Source organism: Leptonotus elevatus, chromosome 12, assembly GCF_054856555.1.
Source record: "Leptonotus elevatus isolate MCC_2025b chromosome 12, RoL_Lele_1.0, whole genome shotgun sequence".
Lineage (NCBI taxonomy): Eukaryota > Metazoa > Chordata > Actinopteri > Syngnathiformes > Syngnathidae > Leptonotus > Leptonotus elevatus.
The window spans coordinates 13,732,259-13,747,689 of record NC_141250.1 but is presented as its reverse complement, the minus strand read 5'-3'; the positions used below and the strand labels follow the sequence as shown (position 1 = coordinate 13,747,689).

The following is a 15,431-nucleotide window of genomic DNA, read 5'->3' as shown; positions in this document are numbered from 1 at the left end:
TGGAATTTTTGGGGTCATGTTACTCTTATTAAGCACACTCAGCACCTGTTCTCAGTCTCTTGCTTGCTCGGTTCTACAAATAAATGTACATCATGCTTACTTGCAGCCGTTTATTTTGCACTTGACGTTTACTGTAAAACGGACTCATAAAACTAAAGAGAATTTAAACTTGCATAATTAAACACCAAAGTGCTCAACCAAAACATATAATTTTGTCTTTAACAAACGTCTGCTAGCTTCATGCTAACATATAATGTTTTTATATTATATCTTAGCATAGGGTCGCCAGCTCCATTGTTTTGTCCCGTTTTATGCAGGTCCCGTCGCGGTTTTGGATGATGTTTATGTCACACACTCGCACAGTTGAGATTCATAAGACAAACCAGATAAAAATGTATTTTTGTAAAATTGCTTCCTGTTTACTTCTAATAGAGATTCGGACGTTGGCGTCATGCGTCCCAAAATGGCCGTTCGCGCAGCCATTTTGGCAGCATAGAAAACATGTCTGCCACTTTGCGCAAACGCCTCACTTTAACGTTGTGGACCAGCTGCCATAATGAGAAGAAGCAAAAAAAAGGATCGAGCATGCTCCAGGCTACCAAAAGAGGAACCAATGCGTAGCCAATGTCAGCAGATGCTAACTGCTACCGCACGCAAAATGTGGGGGAAATAATCTGTTTCGTTCATTTATGCTGCTACGGTTTAATAGATATCACACAGTTGAAATTAATAACTGACCAACATCATAAAGAAGACTTTTTACGGCGGTAGCCACAGCCGATATAAGCAGCTGCTAAGATGCTAACGAATATAATACAACATTTGCATGAAACTGCTAACTTTGATGGCCTTTTGACCACACATAAAAGAGAAATAAATCCGGATTGTACAAACTTGTAAAGCCTTTTGTATGATCAGATTTGAACGCACTCACCGGCAACAGAGGAGGTAATTCCACGTAGCAGCGTCACCGAGTTGTAAAAAAGCACTCCTGACACTCCATCGCCAATCCAACATGTCCGCCTCGCGCATGTATATCATGTCCTTGTCATCAAAGTGACTGTTATTGCTCTTGGGTGGAAAGTTGACGGATAAACGCTAGCTTTTGCCCGCTCCGCTGTTGTCGTCCATCAATGCTGCGCTGCGACTTTCCTGCCGCATTGGGACGTGTTCAGAGAAATGGTCATGTGACGGCCGGTTATTGCTAACAGGTGTGTTTTTGTCATACTGGAACCAGAGCTACTTCCTGATTCCGTGTCTAACAGTTATGGGAAATGTAGTCCTACTAGCCTAACGCTGTGGTCGCCGGTCGGTCCCAACGCAGGCGGAGCTTTTTGGGCGGCATATTTCCAATGTTACAATGCGTGACTGTCGTGAGGTAAACGTCAAAGCTTCCAATAGCTGCTGGGACTGAGCAAAAAAGTTTGGACAATGGACTTGCTTTTATCTGCCAACCAAGATAGCATTTAGCATTAGCTAAAGCAAGAGCAAAGCCACCGGTCACCAAACTGAGTTCATTTTGTTATAAATACTTCCTGGTGAGAATTTCTTGTATACTTGATTTTTTGCGACATTTTAGTGTCCCGGTTTTAAATTGCGAAAATCTGGTCAAACTATGTCAGCATTAAGATAGCAGAATAGCTATAAACCTTCAAACAACAGATACTTTAGCACAAACGGAGCAGCAACACATACTAACAGAGCATACAACAATAGTTGCAAGCATTGTAGGTGAACTTGTTAACTCATTCACTGCCATTGACGGTTATAAACGTCAAAAATTCATTAGAATTTTTCTATTAGTAAAAAAAAAAAAGTCTACTTTTGTTAACAAGAGTATGAAAACCTAGAGTGTTTTATTTATTGTACATTTAGAACAGGTATAAAATTTGTGGTTAATCGTGGGTTAACTATTGAAGTCATGCGATTAATTACGATAAAAAAAATCATGATTACAATTTTTTAATTGTGATTAATCGCATTACTTCACTAATTAACTCTGATTAACTGATTAATCACACATTTTATATCTGTTCTAAATGTACAATAATTTTTTACGTTTATAGCCGTCAATGGCAGTGAACTTGTTAATAGTGACGTGCAATGATGCGATGGATTACTGCACCTAGCGAGACAACAGGTGTTGTGTTGCCATACATGCGCACACTATGGCAACACAAACGTAGACAAACAGTTTTTTGGTCTCAAATGAGCAGCCAAAAAGAGACCGCCTGTAAATCCTGCTCTTGACGCTCTTTGCACACACGCCCCCCCAACACACACACACACATTCGAACCATCTATTCATGCGGCCAGCCTTGTGTTGTGTTGCGTTGCGAGCCAAACAATATCAATTCGCCATGGGAAACTAATGAGTGTCGGACTTGCCCGCAGCAGTCAAGGGTCGCCATCCATTCCCGTGCGCAAACTTGTGTCTGTGTTGTGCCTCCTTACGTGGAACCGCCCGGTGCCATATGGCCTCCATGCGGGACCCCTCCGGGACATGGTTCTGACATTGTGTGAGCAGATCGGGCTCACTCGAGCAAGGCCAAAGAGGGGCTGAAGATGAAAACTGAAAATGTTTCACCTTTTACCCCAAAAAACTTCAGAATTGTGGATGAAATGTGAAACGTATTCAACAAACAAGAGTCCAGTTGCTTTAAGTGTCACAGGTGCCATGACCCGGATGACTGAGATTCTACACCGACAATCAGAGATTGTATTTTGAAGAAGAGAGTGGAACGGTGACCTATTGGTTAATAAACTCTTGGTACGGGTTTGAGTACTGGCTTCAGCCATCCTGTACGAAGCTTATGCGTGGGTTTTTTTCGGTCCATTGTTGTTAATGTAAGTATAAATTGGCAACCAGTCCATAATGTACCCCATTTCCCTCGCCCAAAGTCAACTCGGATAGTCTCCATGACACAAGCCACCCAAATGAGGACAAGCACAAAAGAACATGGATGGATGGACCGCAACAAGAAAGCAAAATGAAAAGAGTAGCAAGTCGAGTTGGAATCTGTGGCAAAGGCGAGAAGCCGATTGAGGAGAGAAAGAACTATTCACATGCACAAAATGAGCAGGAGATGAGCCAATAGAGAAGGAAGAGGAATTATGAGGAGGGGGATGAAAGAGGGGAAATGGAGTGAGAGAAAGTGAAGAGGCCAGCTGCGGTGACGGCGCAGATGGAGAGAATGGAGGCTGTCTCGTCTCGGCTGTTGTGCGATGGGGCGTGTCCGCTCCGCAGCCAGACTCCTTTCTGCCTCTTGTCCTTCTCCCTCTGTGCTCTTTGTGCCGCTTTCTATTCACCAAGTCAACTCCGCGCCGCTGACAAGCGTTCGTCCAAAGGGAAAAGTATGTCTCATGTTCACACAGTCAGGTTATTGGGATTGAGTCTTACTGCGAGATGCTACGCACACTTCCATGGTACCAACTAAAACCTCCTGGTACTAAAACGGGGTACACACAAACATATGTTATTATAATGTGAGTGACCAGATATAAAAAAAAAATGTAGGCTGATGCTAATTCTGATTAATGGGCCAATTATAATATATGCATATTTATATATTGTCAAGGCCTTGCTCATCGAAGGGCTAGCTTATCCAAACAGCTAAACATTCATTAAAAAAAACTCCACGGAGGGAGTCCAGGTGTGCAGTGAAGTTGTCTATTTATATTGTGAAACCACAACAAGAAACATACAATACAATTGATCATAAGACAACAAACGTAATAAGCATATGCTAACAATTAGCGATCAGGATTAGCATTAGCATTTTAGGTTGACAAACGTCTACAATTCGGCACACGTGCATGCTTAGTGTGCATAGTTGTTCCATAAATCTCTTAGACGATGTTTGAACAACAAAGAACTGCAAGGAAACAACAAGAATGGAGTTTGTCCGCTAGTTCCATTAGATTCAAAGACTTCCGGTTTCGGAATTCTTCTTCTTCTACTACTATTTCTACACACGCAAATAACATTAACAACCAAATAAACACCAACGACACAAATTAGCCACTAGGTGGTGCGCTGACACAATTTACAAACTGAAAACGTATATATATATATACATATACACACATTATATTAATCGCCTAATAAAACAGGCTTTTTTTCAATAAAAAAAATGTCCCGCCAAATTTAAAGAGCACCGTTTTTGTATCAATGAGGACGTCTTCAACATTTTTTGATCCATTGCACACGCTCATCCTCATCTTTTTCTAATCAGTTAATTACTTGCATAATTGAAAATAGGTGGGGAAAAAATGACCCCGATATTTTGACATGAACAAATATTCTAAATGTGATACGCAAACATTCATTAAATAATTTACTTTAATGCAAGAAATTATGTCTATTGCTCAAACACAACCTGTGCTACCTTGAACGTAGCCGTCCGCTGTCACGCTAAAGGCAAATCTATGGTCAAAATTAATAGTGCGATTAATCTGCGTTAATTCATGATTAATGCGATAATATTTTGTGATTAATTAATCAATTAACGGTTTAACTTTGACAGCACTAATATATATATATATATATATATATATATATATATATATATATATATATATATATATATATATATATATATATATATGCATATTTACATATTCATCATCATCATCATCATTTTGAACAGTCCTCTTATAGATCCTAGTGCGAAGGACCTCCCAAAACGTGAGGTGTTAATGGCATGAAAATCCCTTTTCTCAGGTCAATGCGGACCTAAACAGAGTAATCCCCTTTGAGCAGACAGGACATCCATATAAGGAAGTGAAGCAAAAGGGAGGCGTGGCAGCCCATTTAAAAGTTGACATAGCGGAACCACTCACTTGCATCAAGGCTGAGAACAAGACAGCATCCAGACTGTTGCATTCAGTGTGTTTTTCCTCCACTTGCACACGCAATCAAAACTGTGTGATGATTTTCACAGGAGGTCCACATTTTACTACAAGATCAATATTTTCCACTATGTAGCGATCTGTTTTAATGACTGTATCAAATACGGGAATTGTACGGGGATGCAGTACTTCCATCGGGGAATCTCGTGTAATTCCTAACATATTGATTATCTACTGTATATAAATTCTCATGAGAAATTACAAATAAATGAAACAGAAGAGAAGCCCTATAATTCACACCAATATATCATGCAAACAATACCGTTTTTTTCTTCTTCAAATTACTATTTTGCGATGCATGATACAGCGCTTGACAAATGTATTAAACGGTTAAACCCAATGTAAGACTTGTGCCACAGCTAGCCTAAATTAACAGTAATGGCCAAAATCATGCTTTTGTGTTCATGTAATGGTTAATACAGCTGTAAGTAGAAGTGCTTTAACCAAAACAATATCTTTAAATGTATTAATATTATCATTATTAATGCTAATTAAGCATATTAGCATTAGCACCTTTCTTGAAGTTTACTCTTAAACATATTGTAATGTTTGTCACGATGCAACACCAAATGTTCATATGTCAAAGTTCTCTATATCAATTTTTCTTTTTAATACAATAATGTTTTCATATTCATATTTTTTGTTTAGCTTTTCAAACTGGATAATTTGACCGACACGAAAACTTGAGGGTTTAACACACATCCTACAAAGAACAGAGTGCGATAAATGCTACTATTTTGTACACTCTAAAAAGAGAAAATTAATTGAATTGCTTCAAGTGGTAACACACAATTTAATAAAGTTAATCCCAAATTTATATAATTACGTTTAATGAACGAAAATAATTAAACTTGATGATCATAAAAAAATCAACTTAATACATTAACATGGATTAACTTAATTCAATTGTGTGTTACTACTACAAGCAATTCAATTAAGTTGGTTCAACTATTCTTTTCTTAGAGTGTCTCAAAACGACCTCATCTAGAAATATTTCAGTCATCAGCAGTTATTTATTAAAATGAGCACAATTTGTTAAGTTTTAAAGAAAATTGGATCATTACATTTGAACAACTTAGGGTTGAAAATGAAATAAAATTAAATAAATGGAGCAATATTACTGCAGCTTGTGACATTCTTCTTCTGTGTCAATTCTACGTGTGATAAGTAATACAAATATTATACTGCCCCTGGTGGCCAAAACACGTACATCAGACACACAAATCCCATTGAATGCATGAACTGTTTAAAAAAAAAAAGTTTACGTTCTATTGAATTATTCGAGAGAAGTGCAAATTGAGAAATGTTCACCATTGCGTTCAAAAGATTTGGATTCAATTCAATGAGTTTCACATGAGAGTGTCACGAGCAGCCCTCAGTGTGACGCACTACGTTGCCTGTCGGCACATTTAACGCATGCGCATTCCTCTCGGTATGCTGAAAGATTGTAAATGTTTAAGCAGCTCATGTGATCAACATCAGTCACGCTGACACGTGATTATTGGAGGCGACCGTACAAGCTCAGTCATTACATTGCATTACTAAACACCTAATGGACACGCGGCTAGCCTTAAAGCACTAGTCTGTCACACGCACACACACACACACACACACACACACACACACACACACACACACACACACACACACACACACACACACACACACACACACACACACACACACACACACACACACACACACACACACCCCCACCCCCACCCCCACACACACACTACACGTTCAATCAGTAGGACTCATTAGCCTTCACGTTCACTTCATCAATCTTTCACTCTGCTTATTTTCCTCCACACATTTCCCTTTTGCTTCCATCCTTTCATTCCCCAAAACAACTTTTCTCCTTTTTTTTCTTTTCTTTTCTTTTTTTTTTTACCAAGGCCTCTCTCACACTTATGCCTTTCTGTCATCATTCATCCATCCGTCAGCGTCTCCATCTTCCCGCTCCACACCGCACAAGTAAATTTGGTTTGGTGTCCATTGAGCTGGATGGCGCCTGCAGCTGTGTGCGTGGTGACAAATGACACAATATTGAGCCTCCGTGGCGCTGCCAGCGAGATGGAGGCGGCTCATAAAAGAGCGACGCAGGGCCTGCTTCGCCTATCGGGAGACAATGACGGAGACCAGGGCGCAAAGGCAAATCTGATGATGACAATCCCGACTGGCTGGCAGAAGACTATTAACGCCGTCTATTAGGCGGGAGGTTGTCATTTACATATTTTAGGAGTAATATGAAAAAATATTTCCATCCATTTTCATTTGTCATTCGCCATCCGCGTCCTCGTTCGGATCAAGTATGGGACGGAACCTGTCATCGGGTGAGAGGTGGCGTACACCCTTGACGAGTCATCGGTCAATCGCTGGGAACATTTAGATTAACAATTATTGACAATCACAGCTATGGACAATTTAGAGTAGGGGTGTTGGAAAAAATCGATTTGGCAATAGATCGCGATATTACAGCGCGCAATTCTCAAATCGATTCGATATGCGGCCGAATCGATTTTTAAACATCCATTTTTTGATGGGAATATTCAACAAAATGTCTTACTTAGGGTTAGGATTCAGACATTAAGCACGGAAGAATGTTATATTAATGGAACATTAAGCCTTAATATTTGATTTCAGTGCTGTTCAAACATGAAACAGACTGAAACCTGTTTGTTGAATGCAGTGGCTCAGTTATAAGCCTGAATTTTCAGATACATACATTTTCATAAAAATCTTACAGTATACATGTACAAGTTTAGTGTTTTCTAAATTTGAGTAAAAAAATACAAATAAATTACAATAATACATTTTTAGATTCGTATCGGGATTAATCGGTATCGAATCGAATCGTGATACGAATTGAATCGCCAGGTACTAGGCAATTCACACCCCTAATTTAGAGTTGTTGTTTTTTTTTAAGTTTTGTTTTTAATCTAATTTATATGATTTTGGAAAATGAGAGGAAGCCAGAGTAGCTGAGATTCAAACCCAGAAACTTTGATTGCAAGGCAGATGTGCTTTCCAATAGATCACTGAGCTGCTCTACTCTGAATAACAAAACAGCAATAAAGATGGTTAAAAAATATATGTATAAATAAATAAATAAATAAATAAATAAACAGCACATTTCAACAAGACCCCTTGACTTTGTCCATAACAGTAAATAATATTTTTTTTGTTTTGTTTTACTTTCGAGCAGAAGCCTGAAAATGTTGAGCTAACACCGACTGCTATTTGGAACCGTTTGTAATTCAACACCTTGGCTAAAGTCACAGTAAACGAGAGGCGCACAGAGCTGGAAGTTCGAACCCAGAACTTCTGTGAGGCCAAAGAGCTAACCCATGTGGATTCCTAAACAAAAATAAAAAGGACTTTTTTGCAGAGTAAGGGCAAGAGCAGACTGATTAGCACTAATAAGGCACGTACTGTGGCTCCCTGCAACGTAAACACTGCGGCGCAATCCCATGAACGCCTACCGGAGAGCTAATCACTGGAAAAGATGCTGTCTCCACATAACGTTAGCGTCTCTTTAATTGTGTTCAGGTAAGAAAAAAAAATAGCACTTCAAATTGCCACTTAGAGTGAGGAGAAATTGTGTGCGAGTACGCCAAACACCAAGTCAGACATTTCCTTGATTACTTGTTGAAACGGAAGTGTCAATTCACACGCATCCACTCATGAAGGGAGTCATCTATCAATGCCCGTCAGCTCATAAATAATACAGGCTGCCAGTCAACAAAATAATGTGCCCCACGTCGCCCACAGCTGTATTGTAAAAAAAAAAAATAATAATAATAAAATATACTGCCAGGAAACCAAACAAATAAGTTTGCGGTGAGCACGGGAAGCATTTTGTATTCTGGGCTTGTCATCATTTGGTGATGTGTTCACATGCAAAGCAACCGCAACTATTATAGTTGTTGATGATGATGGAAGCATGGTGGACTGAGTTTTGGGCAGTGACTGGTCACTTGTTGCTAGGCGGACTTCACTAGCCTCAATCAGAACAATGAAAACGTTTTTTTGATGTCAGTCACATTAAATGTATTGTACACCAAAGAGTTTTTCACAAAACTGCAGCGGAAGTGTTGAGATTAGATTGAAGAAATAAATGAAAGCAAAAGGTTGATTTTTTTTGGTGCTTATCTGCAACATGTTGTTTTTTAACAAAATATTGTACTGAAAGCAAATTAAATGGTCTGTCGTTGCTTCATATTGTTATATTTCAATAGCTAAATATAGAGCTGTGTGCAATGGATAAAAATAAAAGCTAATTTTTAATTAATGATAGAAAGTAAGATGACTGTATGGACTATATGGCACGGAGGAGGCGGGACTTCCGACTTCCTGGTTTTCACCCATCAACTTTGTTTCTGTTTCCGGTTTGCGACGTGTGGGCCGCGTCCCAGTACTTGCGCTTCCGCCTTGGTGCCCCTCGGTTGCTCGTTCCCGTCGACGGGTCAAAACTCTACACACAAGCAAATGAGACACAATGCAGTGAAATAAACCGTTCACATCTATGCCAAATTGAAACTCAAAACCAAGCAATCCTTTGTCAAAATGTCCCTCTGATGACAAAATGATACCCACTTGCATCATACCAATACGCTCACAGATCAGCAGCACCACACTAGTCTACTTTATGCAAAACACAGCAGTCTTTTTTGTTTTCACTTTTTTTAAATTCACTTCAAGACACTTTTTCCACAACAGGCGAAAGCTGAAATACTCAATACAAAACCATTACTTCACAGTAGTTTATTTTCCAGTGGAGTCAATTCAGTTAAAGCTTAATTAAAACAAACTGTCCTACCGTGTCGTAGTCGTTTTGCGCAGCCTCCTTAGCTTGCTTATGCTTTTGCAGCAAAATATTTTGCTTCTTTATTCCCACGTTCAACAAGCGGTGTTGTTGTTGTACTTGAATCACCCGCCATTGTCACGTCGCCCGTGTTCGTCTTTTTTCACGTTGTTTTGATACACGCAAAGCCGTGTTTTTTCTGTAGATTGCAATAAAGTTAGGGGGAAAAAAGTTCGTCTTCTTCGCTGATTCTTCTTCTACGCTTTCCGTTAACTCCCTATAACTGTGCTACAGCGCCACTTCAGACTTGACATATACATTACAGCCGTTAAACGTCCCCAGCAACTAAAGCGTAAAGCAGCACTTTTGTTTAAGATATTGTCACACTTTGTTGAAGGTATTGTGACAACAACTTCAAGTTATGTTACTTTGGTTTAAGCATGTGTCTATAGTGTTCAAGCAATGGGCAAAAACTGTATTATTGGTATTATTATTATTTTTTAAAGTGAATATCAACAAATGGAGACCGATATGCCAACAAAACTAACCTAATAAACCAATTACTACTTCCTACCTTAGCTTTAGGGGAAAAAAATAAAATGACTAGCTCCCGACAATGCAAAACGATTTAAATAGTAGTATTACTCCCGGCACAACTGACAAAATGGAAATATTTAATTAGAAACTTTCTGAAAACAAATAATTCCTATGGTATGAAGTGGCTTCCCGTTACACTATCTTTGTTAGGAATAGGATTATGATGGGGGGTAAGGGGGGGGGGGGGGGGGGGGGGGGTCCTTCGAAGAAAAAAAATCTCTCCTCCTGACCTAGAAAGTTTGAGAACCCCAGCACAAAGAAATCGGTGTGCGTGTGCGTGTGTGTGTGTGTGTGCGCGCGTGCGTGCCTGTGCTCAATGATTAGTGCTTACAAGTAGAGTTAAAATTGGTGTTAGTAGGTTACACTTTCAGCAAACGACAACCTCGAGAGACCTTCATTGACATGTTTCCGCTCCCGGTGTTTGCATAGTGTGCGTGCGCGTGTGTGTTTTTCAACACCTGGGTGTAGATTAGTGTGTTTTTCTGTCAGGGGAAGCGTGAGAATGAGGCCAGTCACCTAAGGAAGAGGAAACGGAGAAATGAAGGAGTGATGAATAATTAAGGAGTGATGAAATGAACAAGAAGAAGAAGACGAAGAAGAAAGAGAAGTGTAAAATGCTGATGCAGTGAGAGATCAGTGATAATGGCCTTGGAAGCTAATTAGCGGGCTTGAACCAAACTTTGACACAAAAACACACACTCACATATACCGAGAGCGGTCGCAGCCAGTTAATTATAAAGTATGTTCAAAATGGGACAGTTGATTGGGGACATGCATTCGCTGTATATTAAAAAATAAACAATCCCTTTTGTAGCGCTGCAACAATGTGTAATGATTGTGCCTTCAAATAAAAGCTTCCAAATCATTTGGTTATTAGTCACGGGCTGATAAACGCAGAGCAGCGTCTCTTCTGTTGCAGTGGCAACGCACCATTACCTATTATAGATGTCTGGATTAATTTCTGTAAATTTTTATGTACGTGTTTGTGAAAGGCAATTTATCTAATTACAGTGTTGTGGCAAATAACTTTATTTGCTCTGATCATTTTTAGGAAGGCAGAACCGTGTAAAAGACACATTTTCTTTGATTTAAGTCATCCTAAGTGTGTGAAATAAAAACACATTTGAAGGAACTTTTGTCATAAGTGATATGTCATAACTCCTTGTTGCAAATAAGTACACGTAACATTCTGAAAATATTCCCATTTATTTATTTATTTCTGATTAATCTGAAAATTTATCAGCGGTTTAATCAGAAATTCATCAAGCACCAATAATGTGTCACTTGCTAACGCTGTTAGCTCATGCTAATCATTGAAACCAATTAAATGCAGCTATGCTTACCTTTTGGCTTTGATACGATGTGTGGACTGGTGTGGCCTCACACATCAAAAACACTCACACATTACAAACATTCCAACTCATACCCTGAAACTTTCCACACTCACCATAAAGTATCACACACAAGCACAAAAAAAACTCACACATGCACCAAAAACCTCTCACACAACAAATAAAACTAACTCACAGTTGCAAAGAAAACCCTCCCACACCCATCAAATAACTCACTCACTCACATGACACAAAACATCTCACACCCATCAAAACTGCTCACACACAAATAATTCTCATTTACACCCCCAAAAAATCTTAAATTCACACACACCAAAAAAACTCTCATATGCAACAAAATTAAAATTTAGACCCAAAACATCTAACATCATCACGCACATGCACCAAAAACCTCTCACTAACCAAAACTCTCTCACACATGCACACAACTTTAGAAACCTCTCACACAACAAACTCACACTATGAAGAAAACTGTCACAAAAAGCTTGACACTGAAAAAAAACCCTCACAAATAATACAAAACACCTCTCACATGCAAAATAATTCCCTACTCAAAACTCTCTCTTTCTCTCGCACAAACACAAGTTATATGACATCTCAACGCAATTGCACATTTGCTTACCCCCTCGACAATGATGACTCTGACTCCCACCTGGAGTTGTTTAGCCTTTATTAAATAATAATAACATTAAAAAAGACATTTCTCTGTACAAATTGTACAAACAAGGGTTTGCGTTATCTGGCCAGTGCCGCGTGTGTCCATCGAGACAGAGGAGGTAATAAATCTGGCAACCCAGAGAGAAAACTGTTGCTCTTCACATTTACATATTCCATCATGAGTCATGTAACGAGAGAGAGAGAGGAGAGAGGAGAGAGATCATGTATGCTCCAAGGCACTTGGAAAGCAGTCCAATAAACACACTTGCGCCATCTTTCTGCATGCGTGTCGCTGGACACTTTAGCTTCGGAATAGCTAATTAGCATGTTACCAATGGGAAAAAAACAGAAGATTCCTGTCTTAATCCTCTTTTGCTGCGGTTGAGCGGACGTCCTCCTCCTCACTTGCCAATTTATTTTGCACGTGCCCCCCCCCCCCTTCCCCCCAGGATATTACTGGATGTGTTTACATGTACAGAATACCCCCCAATATGTTGTGATCGTGTAATTCGATTCGTATTGGGAAGTACGGACGACGTCGAGTAAAATCGCTTTGACTGGGCTATGTTGTTTGAACGTATTGAGTCATTTGGAAATGTAGGCTAAATGCTAAAAACATAGCATTATTTTCTCAATGCTAATAATCATAATTTTGTTATCTCATATGCGCAAGTGTGCGCAACAGCCAACCCCCCCCCCCCCCCGCTTTAAAATAAATGGCGCAGAAAACAGCATTCAATTAGCAGCATTTTCGATAAACATTTCCTTAATTTTCACTGTTGGTGAGCTTCGTCCTGTCCACCTTGCATACCCCGTGGCATTATGGGAATTTTTTTTCGTTTTTTAGCATTAAGCTTACGATTTTGTAATACATTGGAACCACTTGCAGTACGTTCGAATGACATAGCCCAGTCAGAGCTCATAACAGAGCGACATTTTATTTTCAAGACAAATGGGCCAGGTCAAAAAAAAAAAAAGTTCTACACAATATGTATGTAAAAGTTCAAATAAAAAAAAATTAAAATAATTCATGCCTATTCATAAATTCAATATTCTTAACTATTTCATTATAAATATTTTTATATTTTATATAGTTTTATTTTATCATTCACAATGAATAAATCTACACATTATTTAATCAAAAAAATTAATAAAATAGAAATAATCCGTACATGCATTTTAGTTAACTAAAGTTAGGACCCAAAACAACCTTTCAAACCAAATAAATTAATTAGTTAAAATGAGTGTGAAGTTGGGATTTTAAAATTAATTTTTGTCCCAGGGCACCTTGTGGTTAGGGTTTCACTAATATTGTTATTATGTTTGTATACGGTATACAACAAATTGATGGCTAACAGTAAACAATAGCTTTGAAATATTTTAAGAAGATGAGAATGGATGTATATGTGCTGCAGGCTAATGAGCAACAAATGTTCTTCTCCTGCACGTAAACATGACATTATCTCTCCGTCTGTCAATGGGTGAGCGTCCTCCTGTCCATTTGCACCCCCACTTAGCACTGGCCCTCCATGATGGCTGTCCTCCGATACAGCGTTTTCTGCAATTAGCTTAAGGCTCGATTGTGTGTCCGAGAAAGTTTCCGTTCTCCTCCTCGTCCCTCTTTTTGACGCTCTTTTGCTTCCCGGGGCATCCAACAACCCCCCCCCCCCCCACACCCCCACCCCAAGCAATGACACGCAGCTCTTTGGCAATCCATAGGTTGCAATAAAAACCACCATTGACATTTAGTTCGCACAGTGTCATCATACTGTCTGAAAAACAAAAATATACATATACTGTATATATCGTATATAGACAAACTATAGAATCTAAAGCACAACTCCATAACATCATGTTCGATTTGAGACTTTCCATCTGTTTCCATTTAGTGTCATGGAAAATGTGCCAAGTTAAGACCAAAGAAATTCCAACACAATGCTAAATAAACTCTAAAAATGCTCTACAAACTCCATCTTTCCCTCCAAGCCTAAAACGGAACAAAAACAGTCACCATTACTCTTCTATGCCACTGGTTTCACAACGCGCACACCGAGGGCGGAAAAAACAAGCCTATGGCAAGCTAATGGAATTGAAAACATACAGAACTCATACTGGAAAGTGAACAAAAACAAAAAAAACAAAAAACAAAAATGTTCCCGATAAAGTCATGTCTCTTCATTGGATATCTGTGAAAGTTCTTTAGGAGAAAGGCATTCGCTTGATATGTGTTGATTTCAGTCGCCACCTTGCAAGATGTGTACAGAGTTCCAAAAGTGGGCACTTTCGCTTTCAGCATGCCGTCTTTTTTGTCCTTACTGGACTTTGCTTTGCGTCTTCATTTGGTACTAAGGTGGAGCCACTCAGACGGAGCGTCACGTCACCTTTGGATCTTCAATCTTCAGATTGTCGCAGGTGCTCGTGTCCATTTTCTCCCTCCTTTCTTTCCAGTGGGTGATTATTCAACGATACGTCATATTCATTCCTTCATTCATTCATCAGAAGCAAGCAGGCGCTCTCCTACAGGCGGAGGAGATTTGAAACCCTCAGGTTCGGCCTCAAGAGCGTTTAAGGTCAATCGCAGTTCTTTCCTGGCACACACAAGATCAAACACACAGCGCTTCCTTGTCACCTTTCTTCATCCGTACTGAACCCGAGTGGCGGGAGGCGTCGGGGCGCCCCGCTCAGGCCTCCGAGCAGCACCTCTGCTGGTTGATCTTGACTTTGTGCTTGATGCCGTCGTACAGCTCGAAGTTGTAGTTCTCCAGCGTGGTGGAGGAGCGCGACGACAGGCCGCCGTACGAGCACGTGCAGTAGAGCAGCAGTCCGGCGCACACGGCGCCCAGCAGGACGCCCAGGGAGCTCATCACGATGATGGTGAGCAGGATGGGGTCCAGCGTGTACAGCCAGGTGGTGTCCTTGTCCCGCTCGGACACGAGGGTGACGGACGAGGGGTCCGCGTTGGCCGAGGCCGGGGTGGAGAAGGAGGCGGGCCACCCGGGAAATAAATATTCTGCAGGGGGAGAAAAAAAAATCAAAACATCAGGTATCAGGATTGTAATAATTGATTTCATAGCATTTCTCTTGCCTGGCTGCTTTTGTCCAATCAG

General features: G+C 39.9%; 1 protein-coding gene across 3 annotated transcripts in view; it reads right to left on the bottom strand.

Annotated features, from left to right (window-relative positions):
* Positions 1–14,012: 14,012 nt before the first annotated feature.
* Positions 14,013–15,431, bottom strand: part of LOC147164657 (neuropilin-2-like) — a 92,353-nt gene continuing 90,934 nt past the window's right edge. For all 3 annotated transcript variants that reach the window (XM_086090969.1, XM_086090972.1, XM_086090971.1), the window contains one exon: positions 14,013–15,334. In XM_086090969.1, the coding sequence (XP_085947095.1) occupies positions 15,006–15,334 (329 nt within the window). In that variant the 3' untranslated portion in view covers positions 14,013–15,005. The remainder of the gene's footprint in view (positions 15,335–15,431) is intronic.